The sequence below is a fragment of the Notolepis coatsorum genome (genome assembly GCF_963971535.1).
Source record: "Notolepis coatsorum genome assembly, chromosome: 15".
Taxonomy (NCBI): Eukaryota; Metazoa; Chordata; class Actinopteri; order Aulopiformes; family Paralepididae; genus Notolepis; species Notolepis coatsorum.
Genome location: NC_140179.1, coordinates 78,599,791 through 78,627,593, shown reverse-complemented (window position 1 = coordinate 78,627,593; position 27,803 = coordinate 78,599,791). Strand labels below are relative to the sequence as shown.

Genomic DNA, 27,803 nt, shown 5'->3' with positions numbered 1-27,803 from the left:
AATCAAAACGGAATAACGAAATAAGGAATGGGCAAAAACCAACATTGGCCCATTATTTACTCCTTTTTTTCTCCATTTGATTCTGACACCAAAATACGAAAAACAGCTCCGTATTTCTGTTTTTCCTCGTTTTTTCGATTTTGGTTTAAAACGGAAATAGGAAAACACCTCGTATTTCCGTTTTTAAATTTGTTTTCGTATTTCCGTTTGAAACGAAAAACGAACTATCAAAACGTACACGCACCTGAAATGAACAAGAATGTGATAAAACATGTTAAAAAAACGGAAATCCGTTTGTTTCCCCAATACCAAGATGGCGGCGTTCTCGTGACGTCAGAGTGTCTGGAGCAGCGTTATTTATTTTCCTAGCCGCATTTCTCGGAGACGCTCTCTGATTGGCCGACGCCTGTTTCTACACTGGTTAAGCTTAGGCACTCTTTCGAAGTAGGTTAAGGTTAGAGTTTGTCTTAGAGCGTGACGGCAAGTTCTTTCGACGGTTAAGCTTAGGCACTCTTTCGAAGTTGGTTAAGGTTAGAGTTTGTCTTAGAGCATGGCGATCGAACGCCAGGTAGTTTGCAAGCTGTTCGACGCGGAAATGGGCAAAGACACAGCTCGTCACGCGATTGGGCAAACATGTCAGTGGCCAATCAGAGAGCGTGAGTCAGTGGCCAATCAGAGAGCGTGTCCGAGAAATGCGTCTAGGAAAAAAAATAACGCGTCTGAGCACTGGATAGTTCACTTCCTGACTCTGGCGGTCCAATCAGAGACGGCCTCTGACGTCCGCATGTATTAATGAGGGGAAGCAGCTTCTGTTGACAGCTGCTCTTCACGCTAACATCACTTTACCTGCTGCCAGCGGTTACTGTTAGCGACAGGTAGAATTAATAAACATGTCTGAGCCGAGAAAGCAAGACATTTCTGCTATTTTCAAGCGATTACGGTCGATCCCTACGAATAAGGTGAGGATTTTCCACGGCGGACGTTTCCTCTCTTCAACGAGGAAGTAGCTTTAGATCTCTATCTGACACGTCCTCTCTCTCTCTCAGGGCTGGATCACAGTCCACCCCGACACAAGGCATCCAACTACAGTAGTTTAGAATCAGATGGCGTTATTATTATGTCTACGTTGTGTGTAAACTGCCATTTCTTTGCCATTGTTTTAAAAGTGCCCGTCCTTCGTAGTTGAAATAGGAAAAGCTATGACGAGGCATACCGTAGCTTGTATTAAATTACATTTGAACAATTGTTTTTTTCCGTTAGGTTTCCCTCGGTCTATTCTATATTATATTATTATTATAACGTGACCATCCATGTAGACGCGGCAGCAGCATCACACTACAGCCTGAAATACTACTGACCGAGCTGTCGGTTCTACCAGGTGTCCATCTCTCTGAACCACAACAGCTGTTTGGATTCTCAGCATATATAGTGTAGGACATAATATCATTATCAAATCAAATGTATCTGTAAGGCCCGACAACACATGTTAATGTCCCCATGGGCCGTACACGTCTTCTTTAAAAACAAGTCAAGAAGAAACATCACAATAAATAAAGAACAAAACAAAAACACCATAAAGTCAATTTTTTTTTAAATGAATGCAACACTCCCAGACATACCCCACGCGAAGGTGAGGAAAAACTCACTAAAAACCTAGCAATAGGAACATTTTTACCACAGGCGATGTGGAGGAGAGAAACCTTAGAAGGGCCGTTCAAGGAGGGGATCTCCCTTCTTAGATGTCGGTGATAGTAGTGTTGCAATAAAACAGGCGAACAGTTAGTAAGCATGCACTCATATGCGTAATGACATGTAGGCTATGGCTAATTATTATAAAAAATGTAGGCTATTTTCTAACATTTCTGCATACTACAGTGGAAAGTCTTAATAGCCTTCTATTGGCAAATGAATTGTAATTGAACAATTTCAAAATCATCAGTAGATTTGTTACTTTGCACTTCAGACCTCCGCGTGTTATCGTCCCTTATTGCATCATAGTTTGCAGGTTATATTTGGCACAAAAAAAAAACTGCTTATGAGTGTTTGCTAACTCATCTCTTACAGGGCTATTGCAAACGGACCTACCATTATATGGTATTTGTTGGAGAGTTCATGCTGATAAGCTTCAATATCTTATTTTATTGTCCTATTCAATATTTGTTATCTGGTAAATGTGTCTGATGGTGCTCTGTGCTCTTTCCTTTTTAGGCTTGTTTTGACTGCTTCGCTAAGAACCCTAGTTGGGCGAGTATCACCTATGGAGTGTTTGTGTGTATCGACTGCTCCGGGACACACCGCTCTCTGGGGGTCCATCTGTCCTTCATCAGGTAGGGAGAGAGATGTCTGCTGGGAAATGCAGTTCGGTGAATCATTGTCTATTATCATGTGGACGTTTTTCCAAATCTTAAAGTCTTGGTTTTTGTGTTCCAGATCGACTGAGCTGGACTCCAATTGGTCTTGGTTTCAACTTCGATGTATGCAAGTGGGAGGCAATGCCAGTGCAGTGAGTTGCCTCACAATTCCAATGGATTGTGATACAGGGCTTGACATTAACACCCGCCAAATGTGGGTAGAATTGGGCAGTGGCGTGTAACTCCGCCACTCTTACCAGACACTCTGGTGGGTAGACCGTGCAGCATCACCGTTTTAGAGTCCTAGTGGAGAGTCTCTCTCTCTCTCTCTCTCTCTCTCTCTCTCTCTCTCGGAACGCAGTGCTCGAATTCCACCGGCATGGCCGTGTGGCAATAAAAGGAACTTGAACTTGAACGCAGTGCGCACTTACTTACGTTGCGCGTAATGAGAGTCTCTGTCTCTGTATCTGTCTGTCTTTACACTATAAAAACAAACTGGATATCTAGATATTTGGATAGTGTGTGTGCTTTTTGGCTGGTGAAAATGCTGAGTGGCTAGTGACTTTGGAAAACCACTAGCCACATTGGCTGGTGAGCCAAAAAGTTAATGTCAAGCCCTGTTTGTGAATATTGGTATTGCGTCGTGGACCAAAACATCTCTAGAAAACACATTTGTTGATTGCTGCTCGAGCGCCACACAGTGAATGTTTAAAGGAACACGCTAACGCTCTGTTAAATGAGCTTACTGTTTTCTCCAGAGTCGGACAAGAAGATGGATCCCAATTTTCTGTGTTTGTGCGTTCAGTAGAAAGCTATCAAGCTAGCCTAGTTAAGCACAAACTAATAGAAGCCTAGCTCTTGGTCAAAAACACCCCTACCGGAGTTTTAAACTAGGCTAACAGTCCGTATCCGCTTCCATTCATTTGTACTAAGCTAGGCCAGCTTGCAGCCGGATAGCTTTCTACTCAACGCACAGAGGGGAAACTGGGATCTATCTTCTTGTCTGACTCTGGAGCAGATGGTAAGCGCAGTTATCATAATCTTGGTGTGTTCCTTTTTTTAAATCTTGACTCTTTAATTGTCTTCCTATGGGCAGAGTGCATTTTTCGCCCAGCAGGGCTGTACAGAGAAGGCTTCTAACACCAAGTACAACAGCCGAGCTGCCCAGCTTTACAGAGACAAGATCAAGACTCTTTCCACACAAGCCACCAGGCGCCATGGCACAGAGGTACTGGATACATTTATCAGGACATCCAATAGGGAGGTGTAGTCTGACTTCACTGGTTGTTCCACCCGTATAGGGATTTATCATTGGGAATCGGCTATTGTAACAATTCTGCCTCATGGTAATTGAAAAGCTTTCCATTTTTGCACAAAATGAGTTCCCTTCTATCACTAACATTATTGTTTTAAAAGCATTTTTGGTTGAAATAAAATTTGGTGATTTTTTTTTTAAATTTTTTATGATTAATTGCGAATATTTTCATGTTGAGCCATAGATTGTGGATGAATACGCACAGAAAGGTACACCATGCCAATGTTAATGCTTTATTTGTTTTAAACGAGACGATTTAGAAATGGTCAATGGGGAAATACATGGTGTTGGACAGAGGGTGGAACATGAAAAACGGCAATGATGTAACCACTACACCTCCCTATTGACCCTCCCTATTGACCTATCTCAAGCCCTGCCCTCTTTTCTTGATCCTCCAATCGTAACTGTTGCTAAAACGAAAGTTTTCTAGAGGTTGTGATTGGAGGATCAAGAAAAGAGGATGGGGCTTGAGATCGGTCCAATGCATAGCAACAATTTAGTCCTTCATACAAAGACCCATACAGTAGTGTGTTAAAATTATGTGATGTTTTCAAAGAGTTGAAATTGAGGTGCTTTGTACTTTCAGACGAAGGACCATGTAAGTGCATTTTGAAATATATAATATAATAATAATATGTGACAGCCCATTTTCCGTTGTAAAGTCATTCCACATCACTTGAGAGTGTGAATGTCATACATCGGCAAAACGTATTCAACTATGAATGAACACAATGCTCCAAACATACCATCTTAAGATGATTTAGCTTTGAAAACATGTTTGTAAAAATGTAAATCTTGTATGGTTCTTCATTTAGAACTTTGATAAGATTCCTCTCTTTGATCGTCCTAGACTATATTTGCATGTGAACACCTGGTGAAAATGGCCCTAGTACTGTAATCCATAACATTGTTCCTTTTTGTTTACAGTTGTGGCTTGACGGCCAAGCTCCTCCCACCCCAACGTTACCAGACAACAAGGACGTGGATTTCTTCAGCCTCCACACAAAGGTGTGTGTGTGTGTGTGTTTGTGTGTGTGTTTTGAGGGAGGTGATTTTATAAAACATGTTTTATACATGTGTGCATGGCACATACACTACATGGGTAGAGCTCTGGGCTCATGATCTGGAAGACTGCCAGTTCCAGCCCCCGTCAAGGACGTTGTTGGAAAGTGGTGGTGGTGGTGGTGGTGTTGTTGTTGTTGTTGTTGTTATCCAGGGAGCACTCTGTCCTCTGGATTTGGCAGGAACAATGCCCGTATAGGGAGGTGTAGTGGTTACGTCATTGTTGTTTCCCGCGCGGTCCACCTCGCTTGAAATTACAATGTATTTCCAATGGACACATTTCTAAATCGTCTCGTTTTAAAACAAATAAAGCATGAACATTGGCATGGTGTACCTTTTCTGTGTGTATTCATCCACAATCTATAGCTCAACATGAAACAATTGGCAATTAATCGTAAAATAATTACGTATAATTTAATTTCAACCAAAAATGCTTAAACAATAATGTTAGTGATGGAAGGGAACTCATTTTGTGCAAAAATGGAAAGCTTGCCAATGTTCATGAGGGAGAATTATTACAATAGCCTATAATACATTTTCCCGATGATAAATCACTATACGGCTGGACCACGCGGGAAACCCTATACGGGTGATGGGAACACCGTACAGTTGGGAGTGCCGTCCTTCAGTCCCGACTGAAATCGGTCATTAAAGAACCCAGGGAGGGCGCCATTCGCAAAGAGCAGGGGGTTCCTTGACGCTCCTGGCCAAATTCCCAATCAGGCCTCTGACATCAATGCCTTCCCCCTCTTAACTGGCTGATATCAATCCCTGTCTCTTGAACACATAGTAGCTTACTACAAAAACCTAGGGGTCCGCAAGGACGACTTCAAACTAGAAATGGTAACAACAGATGAGGTACTCAAAAAACTGAGCGCCCTCCAACCTAACAAGGCCACTGGCCATGACAACATCCCCTCCAAATTCCTCAGAGACTCAGCAGCCGCCATCACCCCAGTCATCACACACGTAATAAACCTCTCCATAAAACAGGGACATGTCCCCAAGGACTTCAAAATTGCGATGGTGACCCCTCTGCACAAAAAGGGCAGCAAATTAGACCCAGGCAACTACCGCCCTGTTTCTATTCTTACCTCCATCTCGAAAGTCATGGAAAAAATAGTCTACGAACAGGTCGAAAAGTACCTAGCGGAAAAAAATCTAATCTACGAATTCCAATCTGGTTTCAGAACATCCCACTCCACTGACACATGCCTTCTCTATTTGAACGACCACATCAAACAAGAGGTGGACGCGGGCAAATACTGCGGCATGGTCGTGCTGGACCTACAAAAGGCCGCCTTCGACACTGTCAATCACTCCATTCTGATTGACAAGCTAAAAGCAATTGGTTTTGATAGTCTATCAGTGAGCTGGATGCAATCCTACCTTGAGGGGAGAGAACAGATGGTGGAGGTAAACGGTACCCTATTCCCCCCCCCCCCTCCCAGTGAGCTGTGGTGTTCCACAAGGAAGCATACTAGGACCGCTACTTCCTAATTTATGCAAATGGCATGTCGTCAGCTTGTGACTGCAACTTGTTCCTGTTTGCGGACGACTCAGCCCTGCTGGTCTCTGACAAGAACAAGTTACAGGTTGAGAAAACCCTCAGCTCGGAACTAGGCAAAATCTGCATATGGCTCGCTGATAACAAACTTATCATTACACATGGGCAAAACAGAGTCCATTCTCTTCGGTTCAAATAACAAACTCAGCAAGACTGACGGCTTCTCAGTTACAGTGGGTGACAATATTGTCACAAGGAAAGATGAAATTACCTACCTGGGTTCCATCCTAGAGGCTAATCTTTACTGTGACAAAATGGCATCCAATGTAATAAAAAAAATCAACCAACGAACTCTATTCTTGTACCGGATCTCCTCTCTGGTAAACAAGAATACCCTGAAGACTCTGGCAGGAGCACTCATTCAAGGGTACTACGACTATGCTTGCACCTCATGGTACCAAAGCACCTCAAAGGCGCTAAACTAAATTACAAACATCTCAAAACAAACTGGTCAGACTACTGCTTGACCTTACTCCTAGAACCCACCTCACCCCTGCCCACTTTGACAACCTAAGATGGCTTAGAGTAGACGACAGAGTACAGCAACTTGCAATGGGCCTGGTCTACAAGATACACTACACGACCAAGGTACCCATGTACATGTCAAAATACTTCCCAAAGGTCAGTGAATACCACTATCACAACACCAGAGGGAGCTCCACAAATCATGTTAAACGCAGATTCGGCTCAAACAAGGGACTAAACACGTTTCGCAATTATGGCACATCAATGTGGAACGCCCTACCTAAAGCTGTAAAGGAATGTGAATCACTACCCACTTTCAAAACCACTCTCAAAAGAACACCTACGGGAGACTGCAATTCTAAACTGGCCCCTGTAAATGTCCTAACCCAACCCCCTCCAATGTACAGTAAATTACCTAGTATGGTTGTCAAAATTCCAATGTACAGTTTTGCTTGTACAGTGTTCCCCCCCCCTTTCTCTGGTCTGCATCCCCTTAACAATTGTGTGTATTGAGATGTACTGTATTGTACCCATTCTGCAATCTGTTAATAAAGTTTTCAATCAATCAAGCCTTTCAGCCAGTGCAGTGGTTCTCAAACTACGGGTCGCAACCCAAAGTGGGGTCGCGTTTCTTCTTTTATTTAATTTTTTGGCAACATATTTTGGTTAAATATGCCTCGTTTTATAAATGTGTATTGATAACATAGTGCTGTAATTACATTTTCTAATAAATATGCATGATCAAGTTCAACAACGTGTGCTTTTATTTCGATATTCCTTAATTCCACGTTGAAATTACGCGATACATTAAGTGTGGGGTCGCCAAAAAAAAATCCTAAATAAAATGGGGTCGTGGTATAAAAAAGTTTGAGAACCCCTGGTGTAGTGTGCCTGGTGCTAGTAAAGGAGGGAATCTCTCCAGCCTAAATTGTAAATCTAGAAAAAAGTGCTATATAAATGCAATGATATTCATTCATACTTGCATCATGTCTGGGGTGTTTCTTCATGCATGTTTTGTGTGTTATTTGCTCAGGATGTTCCAGCGAATTTGAACGTGGCCGAGATGAACCTCAGCCCCCCCCCGGCGCCGCAGGTCTCGGAGGGAAACAACAACTGTAAACCTCACTTCTACTGAATTATGTTAACCGTCGGTAGTGTGATGGTAAAGGGTTAACCCTTCTGTAGTGTGGCAGTGAAAGGGTTAAAAGCTCCCGTCTCAGGCTTTTGTTAAATGGATCGAAACATTCTTTGTGATATTAATTCAATAAACGTAAGAAGGTACACGTGAATAATAATAACCTGAAGGTTTTACAAGCTGTGGTACACATTCACATGTAGTAATAATAATAATAACACTTGAGGTACAGAAATGGGTCCAGAAACATGGGTTTTGTAGCACTCCTTTTCTCCATATGGAAATCCCAAATGATATTGGATCCGTCTGTGAGGACGTAACCTCCATGCTGCAGAGACAGCGGACCGGACATGAGCTGCAGTCAGTTTGAGAACACACTTGTTTTTTTTTTTTTAGAGGAACACGCCAACTTAATGGGAAATGTACTTACTTACAGTCTTCCCAGAGTCAGACAAGAAGATGGATATCAATTTCCTCTCTGCGTACAGTGGAACGCAATCCGGCTGCAAGCTAGCCTTGCTTAGCACAAATGAATGGAAGCAGATACGGACCACTAGCTTAGAACTCCGGGGGGAGAGGTGTTTTTGGCCAACAGCTGGGCTAGCTGGTCCATATCCACTTCCATTCATTAATGCTAAGCTAGGCTAGCCTGCAGCCATCACATCGGAGTATAATTTAGTCTTGCTTTTATTATTTCAGTTTGCTTGTCAATTGCTTGTAATTATTATTTTTCTTTTTAAATGTATCAATAAACACCATCAGCATCTGGACATCAGTATGGATTTGTTTGAACGTGTCACAATCAGTCTACTTAGCCTCTTAGCTGATTTTTTTTCATTGATGGTAGTAGTATTGATAGTAAACATTATGTTTTCACATTTCTTTCTGGCTGCGATGATAGTTTCCTTCCGCTGCAGAGTCATTTACTGTCCTGATATGTGTTTCACTGTCTGTGTCTCCATCCCACCCAGGTAATCCAGAGGAAGGACCCAGTGTGGACGCGCTCAGCGCTTCTCCAAAAGCACATCCAGGTTGGCATCATAGACCTTTTTCAGGGGAATTTACTCGTCTCAAGTTCCATCCTCTTTTCTTGACCCTCCTCCAATCACAACTGCTGATTTCTAGGGATGTCTGATATTATCGGCCTACCGATCTTGGCATTAAAATGTAATATCGGAAATTATCGGTATCAGTTTAAAAAAGAAAAAAAAATCTTTTTTACATTTATTTAACCTTTATTTACCCATGCCAGCAAGTAAGAACAAATTCTTATTATTTATTCTCAAAAGTATGCATAATGTTGTGTTAATTCCACGACAAGAGATATGTAATGTTAATTACCTGAAATTATTCCGTTTTTTTGGGAGGGGGAAACCCTGCATGTATCGGAAATTAAGAGTTGGACAAAATCGGTATATCGGTAAAAAAAAGCCAACATCGAACATCCCTACTGCTTTCCTTGGTCAAACAAAGAATTCTTTCTGGCACTTTTCCTTTCTTAATCTCTGTCCTCCTATCACAAGCGTTGTTTTCGTCCGGTCAAGTCGAGAGAGGGGGCGGAGCTTGGGATAGGTCAATTGTGTTGCTTGCTACTAGGGAACAGCTTGGGTCTTGTTGGGCTATTGATATTAGCAAATACTGCAACAGGAAATAAACTTGGACCCATTTTATAATATTTATTTTGTCAAAGTTTGAAAAGGATCCCAACCAGTGCTGCTCTATTAATTGATGTACCTGGTCTATAGATTTGATTAATGGCTAAACGGAGTGGTATCTTTAACGCTCGTATCCTTGACTCTCCAGAGCCCTCCTCTCTTCTCAAGAAGAAGCCTGCTGGTGCTAAGAAGACGGTAGGCCCAAAACGTTGCATGCTCTCTAGATATTTTGTGTGTGTGTATTTGGAATCATAATTTATTCAGAATACCAGGGTTCACACAAGGTCCTTGAAGTGCTTAAAGTGCTTGATCTTTTACCAAAAAAAAGTCTAGGCCTGGAATTCCTTGAACAGCCCATTTTTAACACAGTGCTTAAAGTCATTGAAATTCAAATCAACCATTCGCATTGAAAGTTTTGTTCATCCATGATCAAATTGTTCTGAATCAAGATTTCTTTTAATGTAACTGGTTTTAAGCCATTCAGGTTTTTTTTTCTATAAAGAAAATGCATTTAGAATTGTATCCTTTTTAAATGCCCTTTTTAAAATGAAAAATAGTGCTTGGAAAAGTACTTTAAAGTCCTTGAATTTCATTTAGCAATGTCTGTGGGAACCCTGGAATACATATTTGTGTGTTTTCTAGCTGGGTTCTAAGAAGGGGGGCTTGGGAGCCCAGAAAGTGAGCGGTACCAGCTTCTCTGATCTGGAGAAGCGGGCCCAGGCTGTCGACAAGCTCCGGGAGAAGGACGACACGGCTGTAGTAGCTGCCAGGAAGGCCAGCCAATCGGATGAACCTCTGTGAGTATAATGCCTGTTAACCGTTTGCATCATCAGTAGTCTAGGCCGGCTATACAAAACGGGAAGCCGTTTATATAGCACTTTTTTTACGTTGCCATTTGCTTCGCTATGACCAAATAATCAACTGGAAAAGTGCGCTCAGTAGAGCGCAAATCTCCACCAAGCGGCGGTGGGTCAGTTCAATGTGCCTCATCCTCTGAACATCACAGGGTGGACCAGGGTCCCTGTGGATCCTTAACACCGGAACCCCGTTGCGTGCCACCACCCACTTCAATGACAGAGCTCTCATATTTGCGAACGCATAAACTATATCTTAAATTATGGCTATGTGTCTAATATGGCCATCGCTTATCAATGACTTGTTTGCAGTCAACATTGTCGAAACGGATTGTTTTTTAATCTGTTCATTTCCGTTTTATACCATTTTGAAAAACGCTGTTCTTTTTTTTAAAGTTTCAGAAAAAAATAAAGATTCTGTGATAAACACCCTTTACTGGAATACACAAAACACGTTGTCATTTTTCGGCCTATTTATGAATCGTTTTCAAATAAACGCTAGATTATCGATAGTATATGTGTACTTATGCACGCTATAGAAGCGGGCTGAAAAATCGACTATCTTATTTCCTGATCACACACACACACACACATATGGCACACGCTGATATATAGGTGAAAATAGCTCTGATTATCCCAAGACTTTTAAAATAGATTCCTTACCTCAGATCAGATGTTCTCCAAAAAGATTATTCCAATTCCTGATCGCCATTCCAAATATCGATCTCATTTATTGATCCAACACTGGGTACTGGAAACACATATTCTCCGCTGTTCTGGTGGTGGGCGATTACTTGGATCGTCTCCGGTTACTTGTCTGACAAGTAAAAGGAAGCAGGCCTTTTTTTTCTCCATGCGTTTCATTCAATCCAATCCAAAGGGGTGCAGTACCATCCGGAGAGACGACAGGGGGCGGTATTTTCCCTGTTCGAGTTCAGACAGATCCCCACTGGTAACGTGAGGCTAGATTGATGAAAAGTGAATGGAAATCGATAATAAATAAAAAATAACGATTAAAAACGAGATCTCTCGTCGGCTGGCACTCAAAGTGTTAAAGGTTGCATATTATGAAAACTGCAAATTTTGTATGCTTGTGCACATACATTTGGGTCTCTGATGGGCCTACTAATGCCACATTAAATATCTAACAAAACGGTCCAAATAATAAGTTGGTTTATTCTTTAAAATACGTTATTTTCTTCCTTTACCTGCTCTTCTCACTCTCTATAAAACTTTGTTTGAACCCCACATTAATTACTGTAATGTCATATGGTGCAACACCTACCCCAGCCATCTCAAGAAACTTGAAAGTTTGCAATAGAAAATCTTACGAGTAGTGCCATGGTCCGGGTTTAATACACCCACACGTCCTCTTTTCCATCGCTTTTGGTTTCCTGAGGTTTGCTGATTTTAATGTCCACCAAAATGCTTCAATGATGTATCAAGTTGTGTATAACATGAATCACAGACTGTCCTGAGCTTGTCCCAGTCTGCCGCCCCCTGCACATTCATAACACTAGGAATAGGCATCTTATCTTTGGCAAGAGGAGAAAGATCAAATGTGCCAGCCTAAGTATAGCGTGCAGGGGCCCGCAGATCTGGAACGAGCTCGACGAGAATCTGAAACAGTCTAAATCCATCTCAACCTTCAAAAGATCACTGAAAGAGAAATTGCTCAAATCATATCTCTAAATAGTAACCAAACTTGGGAATATTATTGTCTGTATTTATGTATGTATTAAGTAGGTAGGTGTGTAAGCCTATGCATGTTGTATGTTGTCCATATTTTGAGGCCTTTGTTTGTGATCAGGCTCCCTCCAAAAGCTTAAAATAGCTTCTTGGGAGACCTGGCACACGCACACAATTTTGATGATGATTGTGTGTGTGTGTGTGTGTGTGTGTGTGTGTGTGTGTTCAAATTTATTTACACCTGGGGTCATTTCAACCGCTACACCTGGGGACATCGCATCAAACTATTTAGAAATTCTCCTTGCACTTTTTTGTCTATAAATTACTCTGAAGATTTTCAAGGGAAAACTCAAATTTGTGATTAAGAACATTGGTGGCCAATGACATTACAGGCCTTTCCCTAACTATCTACATCTGTATTTGTATATGCATTTGAGTATGTATCTACATCTGTACTTGTGTATAGGTTATGTATTTGTGGATGCATTTACTATATAATTTAAACTTTTCGATAAAAGCCTCCTGTGGACGGTCATTTCGCCACAAACACGAAACTGTTTTTTTTGTGCATGAATGTGTTACAATTCTAATGCTACTGTAATATCCATATCTAATGCTGTAATATCCATATCTAATGCTGTAATATCCATATCTAATGCTGTAATATCCATATCTAATGCTACTGTAATATCCATATCTAATGCTACTGTAATAGCCATATTGCATAAACTAGTTGGTAGTTCCGTCACATGGCGACTGTCGGATTTCAAACAATTAATTAGAATAAGTCACTTACTGTAGATTTCAGTCCGATTTTTCCATTAAATGATTTCTAAAATATTTGAGAAACGTTCATTGAAATGTTTTGATACTGTATCACACTTCCCATTGGCATGAGATATAAATGTTCTTCCGTAACGCCCAGCCCTATGCGTGTGTCCCCGTTTGCACTGGCTCCTGCTCTCACCCTCTCTTTCTGTCACTCATCTCTTCTTCTTCTTCTTCTGTCTCCGTCTCTTCTGTCACTCATTTCTTCTTCTTCTTCTGTCTCCGTCTCTTCTGTCACTCATCTCTTCTTCTTCTGTCTCCGTCTCTTCTGTCACTCATCTCTTCTTCTTCTTCTGTCTCCGTCTCTTCTGTCACTCATCTCTTCTTCTTCTTCTGTCTCTGTCTCTTCTGTCACTCATCTCTTCTTCTTCTGTCTCCGTCTCTTCTGTCACTCATCTCTTCTTCTGTCTCTTCTGTCACTCATCTCTTCTTCTTCTGTCTCTGTCTCTTCTGTCGCTCATCTCTTCTTCTTCTGTCTCTTCTGTCATTCATCTCTTCTTCTTCTGTCTCTTCTGTCTCTCATCTCTTCTTCTTCTGTCTCCGTCTCTTCTGTCACTCATCTCTTCTTCTTCTGTCTCTGTCTCTTCTGTCACTCATCTCTTCTTCTTCTGTCTCTGTCTCTTCTGTCACTCATCTCTTCTTCTGTCTCCGTCTCTGTCTCTTCTGTCACTCATCTCTTCTTCTTCTGTCTCCGTCTCTGTCTCTTCTGTCACTCATCTCTTCTTCCGTCTCTTCTGTCTTCAGCGTCCCCTCCCTGCGTCTGGCCTACACAGACTTTGCGGAGCAGAGGAAGAAAGATGATCAGAAGATGAAGGGCATGGAGGGAAACAGGAAGGAACAGGCTGAGAGACTTGGCATGGGCCTGCTGGCCAACAGGAGGTAGGAGGATGGAAAAGATGATAGATGAATGAATCGTTGCATTTCGTAGCACTTTTCTAAGACTGCTTGAAGTGCTTTACAATGACCCCCTCCACAACCACCAATGTGTAAATCAAATCAAATTTATTTGTAAGGCCCGACAACACACGTTAATGTCCCCATGGCCGTTGGTTTTGCTCCGCAAAGATTGTGCACACTTTTAGTTATTATGTTTATTGTTAATACTTTTTTTATAAAAACCACGCTGGCATGGACGTCGTACGACCGCCAGGCACTCATGGACTTAAACTCCGGACTGGAAGAAGAGTTTAACGACACTTTTTGCCAAGATTGGCCATCAGAGATCAGACGGGAGAAGGACAAAGACAAAGAGGACAATAGAAAAGGCGGCAGGATCAAGAGGAAGCACAGGGGACGGAGAAGTGGAATCAGAATAAGGCTAAACCGTTCTGCTTACCGGCCGGCGATCCCATCGATTCTGTTGGCAAATGTACGATCGCTGGAAAATAAGATGGACGATCTCTGTGCAAGGATTCGATTCCAACGCGATGCGAGGGACTGCAACATACTATGTTTCACGGAGATATGGTTGAAGCCAGCAACTCCGGATCAAAACATCATCCCATTGGATTCCTTCTCTGTCTTCCGAGCTGACCGAACTGAAGAGTCAGGGAAGTCCGTTGGTGGAGGGGTTTGCTTCCTCACAAACAACGGCTGGTGCAGTCCCAAGGAGGTGAAGATTCTTTCCCGCTCCTGCTCGCCGGACCTTGAACATTTGACCATCCTTTGTCGCCCGTTCTATTTCCCCCGGGGATTCACAGCCATCATAACAACTGCAGTTTACATTCCACCGACACCGCCAGAGCTCTGGCCGACCTACAGGACTAATTGAATCAACACCAAAACAAACATCCCGACGCGGCTATGGTCGTAGCCAGTGACTTCAACAAGGCTAACTTGAAAAAAGTTATGCCAAACTTTTTCCAACATCAAATGCACAACTAGGGGGGGGGGACACACACGTTGGATCACTGCTACACCCCTTTCAAAGAGGGCTATAAGGCAGTACCAGCGCCTCCGCTAGGTAAATCGGACCACAACGCTATATTTCTTTTACCAAGCTACAAACTACGAGCCCGAGAGGCTGTTGTGTCGCGAGAGGTGAAGCAGTGGTCCGAGAGCTCAGAGGCCACGCTACAGGACGCACTAGGGGGTGATACAGTCGAGCTCCAGTGACGTCTCTCATTGACGGAACACAGCGTGATTTTGATGTTTAAAGGGTATAAATACTCTGAAAGCGGCTGGCCCAGATGGGATAACAGAACGAATACTTAAGTCCTGTGCAAACCAGCTGGCCCCAGTATTTACATCCATATTCAATATATCTCTGCCTGAGTCCGTGGTCCCTGCCTGCTTCAAGATGTCAACCATAATCCCTGTGCCAAAACACTCCTCTCCAACAAGCCTGAATGACTACAGACCGGTGGCACTCACCTCTGTGGTCATGAAATGCTTTGAGAGGCTGGTCAAGGATTACATCTGTGCCTCCCTCCCCAGTAACATGGACCCACTGCAGTTTGCATACAGGGCAAACAGGTCCACTGACGATGCAGTCTCCCAAGTACTGCACAACACACTATCTCACCTTGACAGTCAGAAGGGGGGGCTATGTGAGATTGCTGATCATTGACTATAGTTCATCTTTCAACACCATAGTCCCCACCAGACTGGTTGACAAGCTGATCGATCTGGGTCTGAGCTCCGCCATGAGCGCCTGGATCCTGGACTTTCTAAGTGAAAGGCCCCAGGCAGTCAGGGTGGGGGGTCATACCTCCAGCAAAATCACCCTGAGTATCGGGTCCCCCCAGGGCTGCGTTCTGAGCCCCCTGCTGTACTCACTGTACACACATGACTGTGTGGCCAGGTTTAGCTCCAACTCCATAGTGAATTTTGCGGACGACACAGTGGTGGTGGGGCTGATCTCTAACAATGACGAGAAGGTCTATCGGGAGGAGGTTGATGAACTGGCACGCTGGTGCCTGGACAACAGCCTACTCCTGAACATTGGTAAAACCAAAGAGCTGATTGTGGATTTTAGGAGAATACAGCAGGGGACACACACGCCGTTGTGGATAAGCGGGGCTATCGTGGACAGGGTGAGCAGTTTCAAGTACCTGGGAGTCCACATCACAGAGGACCTGACATGGTCTACACACATAGATTCTGTGGTGAAAAAGGCGAAACAGCGCCTCTATCACCTGAGACAGCTAAGGAAGTTCAGAGTATCGGGGAAGATACTCCAGTCCTTCTACTCCGGGGCTGTAGAGAGCATTCTGACTGGAAACATCACTGCCTGGTTTGGAAACAGCACGGCACAGGACAGGAAGGCACTCCAGAGAGTGGTGCGCTCAGCTGAGCGTACTACGGTTATTGCACTACCACCCCTGCAGGACTTGTATAACAGGAGTTGCAAATCCAGAGCCTGCAGAATTATGAAAGACCCTCACCACCCCAACAACAGCCTGTTTAAGCTGCTGCGGTCAGGCAACCGCCTACGGTCACACGCTGCAAGAACAAAGAGACTCCGACTCAGCTTCGTCCCCCAGGCCATCAGAACACTGAACACTGAACTCTCCACTCACAAATACACATGAGCGCACACACACACACACACACAACTCATGCGGCAACCGCAAAAAAAAAATCACTTTAAACAAAATGTCACTTTAAAAAATAGAATCTTTAGAAACACTTTAAAAGAAGGAAGTACTGTATAGTTTAGATACAGTAAGAGTTAACATTGTAAATTGTATATTGCATAGTAGTGTGTATATAAGAACCAGTTTCTCAGGAACCTACCATGTATTTTTTTTTACCATGCATATCTTGTCTTATCTATTTAATTTTTTCGATGCCCATTTTATTTTATTGTATTTTGCACAATCAATGCAGGCAAGACCACCCGCATTTCACTGTATGCCCTGGTATGTGTGACAAATAAAACCTCTTGATGGGCCGGACACGTCTTCTTTAAACGAGTCAAGAGGAAACATCACAATAAACCGAGAACAAAACAAAAACACCATGAACTCATACCCCCCGACACTCTACTAACCGCCTCAGGCTCCACAACAGTGGGCAGGGACTGCTGCCAGACATCCAACTAGAACTAATAGGAACCTAAAAAGGACAATAACACTACCTTATCCATACTGCACCTTATGTGATACTGGGAATACTGTATATTTCAGTTGGTTAGATAGTAGTGAATTATTGACTTATTTGTTTATACTAATTTGTTTTATTTGTGGTGGTGGCAGGACCACAGAGTAAAGTCCTGTGTGTCTGATAGTGTTGCTGCCACCACAAATAACATTAGATATATTGGCTAATGACTCTCTTCCTGTGTCTCCATCCCTCCATCCTCCTCCCTGTCTCTCCATTCTTCTCCCTGTCTCTCCATCTCTCCATCCTTCTCCCTGTCTCCATCCCTCCATCCTCCTCCCTGTCTCTCCATTCTTCTCCCTGTCTCTCCATCTCTCCATCCTTCTCCCTGTCTCCATCTCTCCATCCTCCTCCCTGTCTCTCCATCATTCTCTCTGTCTCTCCCTCTCTCCATCCTCCTCCCTGTCTCTCCATCCTTCTCCCTGTCTCTCCCTCTCCATCCTCCTCACTGTCTCTCCATCCTCCTCCCTGTCTCTCCATCTCTCCATCCTCCCTGTCTCTCCCTCTCTCCATCCTCCTCCCTGTCTCCATCATTCTCCCTGTCTCTCCATCCTCCTCTCCATCTCTCCATCCTCCTCCCTGTCTCTCCCTCTCTCCATCCTCCTCCCTGTCTCTCCATCCTTCTCCCTGTCTCTCCATCTCTCCATCCTCCTCCCTGTCTCTCCATCTCTCCATCCTCCTCCCTGTCTCTCCCTCTCTCCATCCTCCTCCCTGTCTCTCCATCCTTCTCCCTGTCTCTCCATCTCTCCATCCTCTTCCCTGTCTCTCCCTCTCTCCATCCTCCTCCCTGTCTCTCCATCCTTCTCCCCGTCTCTCCATCTCTCCATCCTTCTCCCTGTCTCTCCCTCTCTCTCCACCTCTCTCCAGTCACGTGTCCCACTCTGTGACGTCCGACATGCACATCATCCAGCAGGAGCTCCCGGTCGGGTCCAAGACCTCCAAGGCACGGAGGTGCGTGGAGGAAGAGGAGGACGAAGGCTCATTCACTTCCAGGTCTGTTTATTTTTCTTTATTTACATGAAACAACACATCACAGGACAGTAACAGTAATAATGATAATAACAATTAAATTAAGTAAAATGTAATTAAATCAATCGATTATAATAATAAATTAAATATATAAAATAAAAATAAATATATATATACATACAACCATATCCAGGTGAAGCTCAGCAGACCAGAACACCACAGGACCCCCATAGATCACAGGCCCACCGCACATAAAGCGGAGCCTCCCCAGCCCCGACAGACACGGCTCCCGGCCCATGAGAACCCCGCGTCCAGCATCCCAGGGAACCAGAGCACCACGCCTCAATGACACTCCGACTCCCCGAGGCCCCCACAGCCCAAAGCCAAGGCCATCAAAACCACAGCAACAGAGGGCCCAAAACACCCCACCCCACGTGCAGTGATTCCACAACATACAAGACCCCCCCCCTCCAGAGCCGAACCACCAAAATGATGGCCTCCCCCCCGATACTCCTCCCCATCAAGCCGCACCCGCCCAAACAATGCGTATATATTACATATCTATAAAGTGAAACATCCCCCGCCCCAGCCCCGACAGCCACGACCCCCACCCCGTGAGGACCCAGAATCCAGCACCCCAGCCAATCGGAGCATCACGCCTCCGACTCCCAGAGACCCTGAACCAGGGGCCCCCACCAGCCCGAGAGTAGCCAGCGACTCTTTACCCAGGACTTCTTGCAGCATCTCGGGAAAGAAAGCGTGATGGTTGGGGTCCTTCAATGTCCTTCGGTAGACCGATAATTCTTATGTTATTCCGTCTTTCGTGAGATTGTACCTCGTGAGTCCAGCTTGGATCTTAGCTAGCTCGGCTAGCTTGGTCCAACGCACCGCACTTAGTTGGTTGTTTGTCTGCCATGTCTTGCCATAAAACATTTTAAAATGTGGAAATCATTAGTTAAAAGGAAATAATTGGAGACCAGTGAGGGCATTGCAAAAGCTCCGGGAGCAGGTGTGAATGTACGTCTTCACTCCATGACACCGGAAGCCCCCTCATCCCAGGGTTGTCTTTTCTTTTTTTAAAGGCCCAGTCTGAAATCTTTTTGAATGTATTACATTTGAGCTTCATTCACATCAACTAACTAATGTGGACTTTCGAAGGAAAGCTCATTTAGAGCAGCCTTGTGTCCGTACCACTCTTGAAGGTATGTGTATTTCAGTCTGCAGGGTGCCTCTGTGGAGAGGTATAGGCAAAGACATCAAGCAAACCAATAGCATGCTGCAGTATATATAGGAAATCGTTTTCAATAAATACAGGAATGAGGAGGGTAAATTAAATTGTTGATGCTGATTTAACGATGAAACTGTTTGCAAGGGTACTGCATTGTGTGATGATGTAAATATGATGTAAATAATATTTTTTGATCTATAAGATATATAATTTTTTTGTATTTTCAATATGACACTGTTGATGAAGGGGCAGGACATGATGAGCATCTTGCTTCCTCCTGCTCTTCAACACATCCATGGTTTGTTTGTTTCTGATGGAGATTGTTTTATCTTTTATGTTCCGTTTTATCTTTTACAGTTTTATTGTTATCTTTTAATGTGGATGTTCGAGACAAATAAAGAAAGGAAGGAAGCGCAGATGCATAAATCCCTCACCAGCCACACCCAGGATTTCACCCTAAACATTGATGGTACCATTGTCACCCCCTCCACTCACGTCCGTAACCTTGGCATCATCCTGGACCCCACCCTTTCTTTCCTCCGCCATGTGAACCACATAACCAAATAGGCCTTCTACCACCTCCGGAACATTGCCCGTCTCCGCCCCTCCCTATCACTCTCCGCTGCTGAAACACTGGTTCATGCATTTATATCATCACGACTAGATTACTGCAACAGCATCCTCTACGGCTCACCAAACACTATCCTCAATAAACTCCAATATGTCCAAAACTCTGCTGCCCGCATGCTCACCTCCACCCGTCGCTCTGATCACATCACCCCTGTCCTCCACGACCTCCACTGGCTTCCAATCAAATACAGGATACATTTTAAAATACTACTCATCACATTCAAAGCCCTCAACAACCTTGCCCCTCCCTACCTGTCCGACCTCCTCCACCGTCACACGCCCACCCGTCGCCTTAGGTCTGCAGATGCCAACCTCCTAACACCTCCCACGACCAGGCTCCGGACCTGGGGCGACAGGGCCTTCGCTGCTGCTGCCCCCTCCCTCTGGAATGCCCTCCCCAGCCATATCCGTGATGCAAACACCCTGACATCTTTTAAATCAGCCCTCAAAACTCACCTTTTCAATCTTGCTTTTGACCTCTAATTCTGTCGGTGTTATTTTATTTTATTTTTGTCATGTATTATTTTTGTTCTGTTTTTTGTTTTGCCATAGTTTGTCTCTCCTGCCCATGTAAAGCGTCTTTGAGCACCTGGAAAAGCGCTATATAAAATAGATGTATTATTATTATTATTATTATTATTATTATTATTATAATTGCGAGAACACACGGTTGATATATTTCACCACTGGCATTATTCTGAGCCGCTTCTGCTGTTTTTTAGGATGTCATCCAGGTTTGAGGAGCAGACGGAATCTTCTGATAAGTTCTTCTCCCAGTGGGGCGACGGAGGAGAAGCGGGGGGTTGGAGGAAGGAGAGCAAGAAGGCGGAGGCCGACATCTATCTGACCTCCGCTATAACCTCACTGGACGACAGGTAGGCCGACATCTATCTGACCTCCACTATAACCTCACTGGACGACAGGTAGGCCGACATCTATCTGACCTCCGCTATAACCTCACTGGACGACAGGTAGGCTGGCCCATCTATCTGACCTCCGCTATAACCTCACTGGACGACAGGTAGGCCGACATCTATCTGACCTCCGCTATAACCTCACTGGACGACAGGTAGGCCGACATCTATCTGACCTCCACTATAACCTCACTGGACGACAGGTAGGCTGACATCTATCTGACCTCCGCTATAACCTCACTGGACGACAGGTAGGCTGGCCCATCTATCTGACCTCCGCTATAACCTCACTGGACGACAGGTAGGCCGACATCTATCTGACCTCCACTATAACCTCGCTGGACGACAGGTAGGCCGACATCTATCTGACCTCCACTATAACCTCACTGGACGACAGGTAGGCTGACATCTATCTGACCTCCGCTATAACCTCGCTGGACGACAGGTAGGCTGACATCTATCTGACCTCCACTATAACCTCACTGGACGACAGGTAGGCCGACATCTATCTGACCTCCACTATAACCTCACTGGACGACAGGTAGGCTGGCCCATCTGCAAGCTGTTCTTTTTTACAATGTCCCGATACCAGACCAAGTACAAGTACTTACATTTGGGTACCGATATAGTGCAAGTACTTAATAATATCATCACAGTTCTAACGATGACTTTGAAAACCATGTTTTATTTTCATCAGATGTTCCTCACTTTTTTTTTTTTTTTTGATCTTTTTCCCCCTCCATTTTTCCTCCGATTTTCTCCCATCCCAATGTTAGTTGTTATGCCAATTCCCAATCCCCTTCCTGGTCATGGCGCACTTACCCCCCACAGTCAGATCATCTGGGAGAGTGGAGGCTATCACGTGCTTCCTCCGACGCACGTCTAGCCAATCAACCGCTTCTTTTCACCTGGCAGCGCGGATTCTCATTGAGGGGGCGTAGCGTGTGGAAGGATCACACTATCCCACTCAAGTCCTATCCGCGCTTAGCAGGCGCCCCGACCGAACTGTAGGAGTCGCTGTTTACAACGACCCGGACCCACCCCGCCAGCTTCTCCCACCCTCTAATACAGCCAATTGTATTAGTGTGAACGGCCAGCCAAGCTGGTGACAACCCCGGAGCTGTGAGCTGGACTCGAACAGGCGAATCTAGCTGCTCCGGGGTTTGGTGACGAACGCAATCTCCGTTACGCCACCTGACCGCCTTGTTCCTCACTTTCTGACTAACAAATTAAATGTACAACATGACGCTGTTTCTGACATTTTAAGATGAAATAATATGAATAATACAATTTTCTAACATAAAATGTAGTGTTTTCCTTGAACAAACATGGCACTGAATTGTAGTAGTGGAGATGTTTACAAGTACAAGCACAATATCGGACCAGATACCGTTACTGGTATCAGGACATCCCTACAATTAGGAACGTCAGTTTGTTGGACGGGCAGATGATTGAGTCTCGACTCTCCTCCAGATTTGTTTCTGTTTTCACACATCTTTACACTCGGATACATCACCGCTGTGTTGCTGTAGTTTGTTTAGGGACACTGAGCCCTTGGTAATGCTGTCATAGAATCAATCAAGATTCTTCTAAATTCTAATTCTTCTTTTTTTCAATCTTGTGATATGTCCGCTCTCTCATGATCTTATAACTATAAATTGATACTGTAGCTTCACTGAATCCTACAGATTGTCGAGAGCAGCCAAGCAGAAATACTCTATTCTTCAATAGCAATCGACTGTAGAATCTAATCTTATCGAATTGCCTAGATAATGGGGAGGTGTATGTTTGTAAACAGCGAACAGGTCTATATGGAGGTGTAGTGGTTACTTCCTGGTCTACAGGGAGGTGTAGTGGTTACTTCCTGGTCTACAGGGAGGTGTAGTGGTTACTTCCTGGTCTACAGGGAGGTGTAGTGGTTACTTCCTGGTCTATAGGGTGGTGTAGTGGTTACGTCATTGTTGTTTCTGGCCGGTCCACCTTTCTTTCTGTGTGTATTCATCCACAATCTATAGCTCAACATGAAACAATTCGCAATTAATCGTAAAATAATTACGTATAATTTTATTTCAACCATAAATGCTTAAACAATAATGTTAGTGAAAGAAGGGAACTCATTTTGTGCAAAAATGGAAAGCTTGCCAATGTTCATGAGGCAGAATTGTTACAATAGCCGATAATACATTTTCCCAATGATAAATCCCTATACGGTTGGACCGCGCAGGAAACTAAAGTGACGTCACACTACACCTCCCTATAATGATGAATTGAGAACGGATCGGATCGTGACCCCCCCCCCCCCCCCCCCCCCATGTAATTCCGAGCTTCTCAGACGTTTCCCACCACTAACATTACCAATGCTGGTGTTTTTATGTAAATGCAATTTAAAAAAAAAAATAAAGAATAACTTTACTTTATTTCCATGTCTGACCTCTCCCTCATGCATACCTCTCTATTCCAACAATCACAAATGTACCAAACTTTGTAATTCCCAGATGAGTCAGAAGATGTGATAATAGGAAGACTTACAGTCTTTCCATTTTAGTTATATTGTATTGTATTTAGTTGTATTGTATTAAGATATTTTGAGGCATTCCATTTGTAACTCTGTGTCCTCAGGCCTGCAGCCAGGCGGAAACCAGAGCCAGTTGCGTACTCGGATACGGGGGAAGCGCGGAAGAAATTCGGAGATGACGTCAAGGCAATATCTTCCGACATGTATTTTGGCAAACCGGATGAGTCTGAGGTAAACACACGCATATATAATCATTGAGTAGTAGAGGTCTTAACCCTTTCACTGCCACATAACCCTTTCACTGCCACACAGTGAAAGGGTTAACCTTCTGTGTATTGTCGCTGTGAAAGGGTTAACCGTTTGGTAGTGTGGCAGTGAAAGGTCTTAATGGGCTGCATGATTTATACTTAGATTGATTGTAAACAATAAATGTGACTATGGATAATAATAATAAACATGCTAATTGTGTTCTCCAGTATGAGGCAAAGTCACGACTGGAGAAATTTTCGGGGAGCTCTTCGATAAGTTCAGCAGATTTGTTTGACGATCCAAAGAAACAGACTGGTAAGAAAACAACAGGTTTTTATTATTACGGCAGATATAAATGTTTTTTTTTTTTTCAATCCAGCGGGTTTATTATTATTATTATTTTATGCTTAAAAAGTCCTTGAAATTCAAATCAACCATTTGCATTGAAAGTTTTGTTCATCCATTGAACAGTGAATTGTATCCTTTTTAAAATAAGAGTACCGGTACTTGGAAAAGTACTTGAAAGTCATTGAATTTAATTTTGCAATGTCTGTGGGAACCCTGTTAATGTGACTTTGTCTGTGTCCACACAGCGAGTTCCTACCGCCTGGCCAGCGTGCTGCCCAGCGCTCCAGACATGTCTCAGCTCAAACTGGGAGTTCGCTCTGTGGCAGGAAAACTGTCCGTCATGGCGAGCGGCGTGGTCAGCTCCATTCAGGTTGGTCATTTTATATTTAGTCATTTAGCTGAACACTTTTAGCCAAAGTGACTTACAAGTTCTGTACAAGTCAGCAGGAAGGGTACAACTCTGGCAGCTAAGGGTAAGTAACATTGGGCCTCATTCACGAAGCGATATAAGAACAGATTTCCTCTTATTTTGTTCTTACCTAGCATTTTTTTCTTATTTTGTTCTTACCTGGGATTCGGCAATGTTTTCTTATTTTTGCTTTTCTCTTAGGCAAGACCAAATTTTAAGAGTGGTCGAGGGCACTCTTACCCAGATAAGAAACTCTTACCCAGATGAGAAACTCTTACCCAGATGAGAAAAAATAAATAAAAAAAAGCCTACCATTGGTCAATTGCCCCCAAATACGACTTAAAAAACCCAGAACTTATTGCGTCGTTTTACTTCTGAAATGGATTATAGATTGTGGTTAGAACAGTTAGATGCTCTGGCCGCCCATAGAACGCATAGAACGCTTATTTAGAGATCGTCTAGATCTATTTGCAGAGCCAGATGAGTGGCTGCTTAGCCGTTTCAGATTACCAAGAGCGGTCCTTTTAGATGTATGCAATACTCTGGAGCCTCAACTCAGACACAACACACGCCGGTCAAATCCTGTGCCTCCACACCTACAAGTTCTGAGCGCACTCTGGGTTTTAGCCACAGGGACCGTTCAGAGAGATAGGTGACAGGTCGGGTATTTCCCAACCTACTGCGCGATTGGCTCTTGACAAGCATGCAGTCGTTCAGTATTGACAAAGCCTACTTTGCTGGAACGATTAATTTTGCTCGTATACAGTACGTGTGTGTGTGTGCGCTCTTGCGCTGAGGCTGCCTCACTAAGCAATCTTTATTTTTATTTTTTTAATGGAGCATTTATTTATCCACTCTGGTTGGATGGTGTATTGTACTTGTGCTGTATAACAACAATAAATTTTAATCTAATCTTAATCTCGTTTTTGCGATCGTTATTTTATTTATTCGCTATATCTATTCATAATTCATAGCTGCAGCCTCTGGTATCCTCTTCAGAGCCTGTCTGAGCTGGCAGACGGTCAACACCGCCCTCTAGTGCCAGGCGGAGCTATTGCATCTAATTGAAAATGGGTTGGTGTGTTTTAGGAGGCGATCTGAGCCGGGCGGGCGGGGTTTAAATACTCTGGTGAACCAGTTCTATACAACGGCGGCATCGAGCAGTAACTCCGCCCGCCCGTCATTGTGAACCGGTCGGTAATGTGGTACAGACCGCCACAAGCATTATTTGGAATTGCGATCAGATATTTGGATTATCTCTTTTGCATTACATCAGATACAAGGTAAGAAGATTATATATAAATTTGATCGTTGATCTGACATTTATTTCTACCGCCATCACAGCTATATGTGTGGACGTGTATGGCTGTTTACCGTTGGCTGCGGTGGGGGGGGTAGCGCCCCGCTACAATTTCATGTATTGACGAGGAGACATACTAATGATGATCTAGCGATGATTAGATAATCAGCTGAAAAATTACAACGTGATGATGACTGGATTACAGTAAAACGCCTTTTCTCGCCTTTTCCTGGAATTACTGAAAAACACCCAAACCATACTCGTATAAAACGGAAATGTACGGATGAAAAAACAATCTGTCTCGGGCATGTTGACTAGAAGCAACTCACTGAGACCTGACGGCGTTATTAGACCCATAGATATAATATAAGATATATTTTAAGCACTCGCAAATGTCAGTCTAAAACTATATCCATTGAATAAAGACCTGGCAATGAATGGGGTATCAGCGCCCCCTGGTGCTGGCGGTCAATGTGTTAAAGGCGCCATGTCTTGCTATTCCTTTCACAATTCCTGTGAGTCTATGGAACACATCTGTAAAGTTTTTTTTTTCAAAAGAAATTAATTTTGTATTTCTAATCAAGTACTCTAAAGCAGCATTTTTCCACTTCAAGATTTCAAGCTGTTTTGGGCTGGCCACTGGCAGACAGAGAGAGAGACATAGAGATTGAGGGGGATACTAATTAATTTAGCTGCGGGGGGACATAATCCCACGGGACAATGCATTGGTAACTTGTTTCAAATGACAATATACAGGTGCAGCTTGATAAATTAGAATATCGTGAAATTTATTTTATTTCAGTAATTCAATTCAAAAAGCGAAACTCCTGTAGATTCATTACACAGAAAGTGAAATATTTCAAGCCTTTATTTGTTTTAATTTAGATGATTATGTCTTACAGCTCATGAAAGCCCAAACTTCTGTATCACCAATAAAAAAATTAAAATAGATGTATTTTTCTTTTGTATATAGAAATGTCGGCCTTCTGAAAAGTATGTTCATGTATGTTCACTCGCACTCAGTACTTGGTTGGGGCTCCTTTTGCACAAATTACTGCATCAATACAGCTAAATATATAGACTTTTCCACAATATTCTAATTTATTGAGCTGCACCTGTATACCCCTGTGAATATTATTGCACGGATCGGAATACGGGCGCGCGCGTGGGAGCGTATTTTGACAGTGATATGAGAGTGGAGAAGCTCCTGCCCCGCGCGTGCGTTCGGGAGGTTGTGTGTAAATGCGTGCGTGTTTCCCCGAGAGAGAGAAGCTCCTGCGCCGCGTGCGGTCGGGGGTTGTGTGTAAATGCTTGTCTCTCTCTCGCTTGCGTGCGCACGTGCACGTCAACCCGTTTGAGGAAGTGTCAGTAATTCCACTCGCTCTGTTGTTGAGTGAATTGTTAATTGTGGGCTGTGACTACAACCAGTGCCTTTACTCACGTCAGCAAAACAGTCAAATCAGAATGGCTTAGTTGAGTGAGGGAGGATCTTGTGAACTCGAGACTAGACTGATGAGCCGAAATTAGACACCGACCCCATTGATACAAACCCCCATTGCTAGAAAACAATGATAAACACTGGAAAAAGCAATTTATAAGACGGGGGACCTTTAAAAAGTCCTTGAAATTCAAATCAACCATTCGCATTGAACGTTTTGTTCATCCATGATAAAATTGTTCTGAATCAAGAAATACATTTTTTTTTTAATCTAAAGTGTAACTGATTGTCGGAAATTTGGTTTTAAGCCATAGATATTGTATCCCTTTTATATGCCATTTTAAAATGAAAAATAGTGCTTAGGAAAGTACTTGAAAGTCCTTGAATTTCATTTAGCAATGTCTGTGGGAACCCTGTGACAAATATGGATACTGTTTTTTCACACAGTTTATGCTATCTTTGTGTTTCAGGATCACTACAGTTCCTGAGTTCCACTGTTGGGGTTCAGCCTCCATCACCATCATCATCACCATCATCATCATCATCATCATCCTCTGTTCAACAGTCGGATCATCTCCCAGTTAGTGGTGGTGCATATAAACTCCTGTGGGAGAGGGAGACGAGGACACAGATTAAACCAGTGCCGTTGACCTTCAATGCTCAAGGACCGCATCAAAGTTCCAAAAATAAATATTGAGTTTTGTATTATTGGATATATTGTAGCATTGTGTGTGTGTGTGTGTGTATATATGACAGGAATTGAAGGAGAATGCTGGAA

General features: G+C 43.5%; 1 protein-coding gene across 1 annotated transcript; it reads left to right on the top strand.

Annotated features, from left to right (window-relative positions):
* Positions 1 to 800: 800 nt before the first annotated feature.
* arfgap3 (ADP-ribosylation factor GTPase activating protein 3) lies at positions 801 to 27,740 on the top strand. The gene is made up of 16 exons (XM_084330619.1): positions 801 to 959; positions 2,209 to 2,327; positions 2,431 to 2,503; positions 3,448 to 3,579; positions 4,594 to 4,674; positions 7,794 to 7,875; positions 8,867 to 8,926; positions 9,699 to 9,745; positions 10,193 to 10,347; positions 13,666 to 13,800; positions 17,893 to 18,018; positions 20,575 to 20,727; positions 23,386 to 23,512; positions 23,758 to 23,845; positions 24,124 to 24,248; positions 27,496 to 27,740. Exons 1-16 carry the CDS (start codon positions 891 to 893, stop codon positions 27,511 to 27,513), a joined length of 1,590 nt encoding a protein of 529 aa, XP_084186745.1. The 5' UTR covers positions 801 to 890; the 3' UTR covers positions 27,514 to 27,740.
* Positions 27,741 to 27,803: the final 63 nt, after the last annotated feature.

Excerpts from the sequence above, each read along its gene's own strand:
- arfgap3 (XM_084330619.1), top strand. The coding sequence starts at position 891 with ATGTCTGAGCCGAGAAAGCAAGACATTTCTGCTATTTTCAAGCGATTA. Across the intron at positions 2,504-3,447 it reads TGGGAGGCAATGCCAGTGCA|AGTGCATTTTTCGCCCAGCA; the intron begins GTGAGTTGCCTC and ends TCCTATGGGCAG. Across the intron at positions 4,675-7,793 it reads TCTTCAGCCTCCACACAAAG|GATGTTCCAGCGAATTTGAA; the intron begins GTGTGTGTGTGT and ends TTATTTGCTCAG.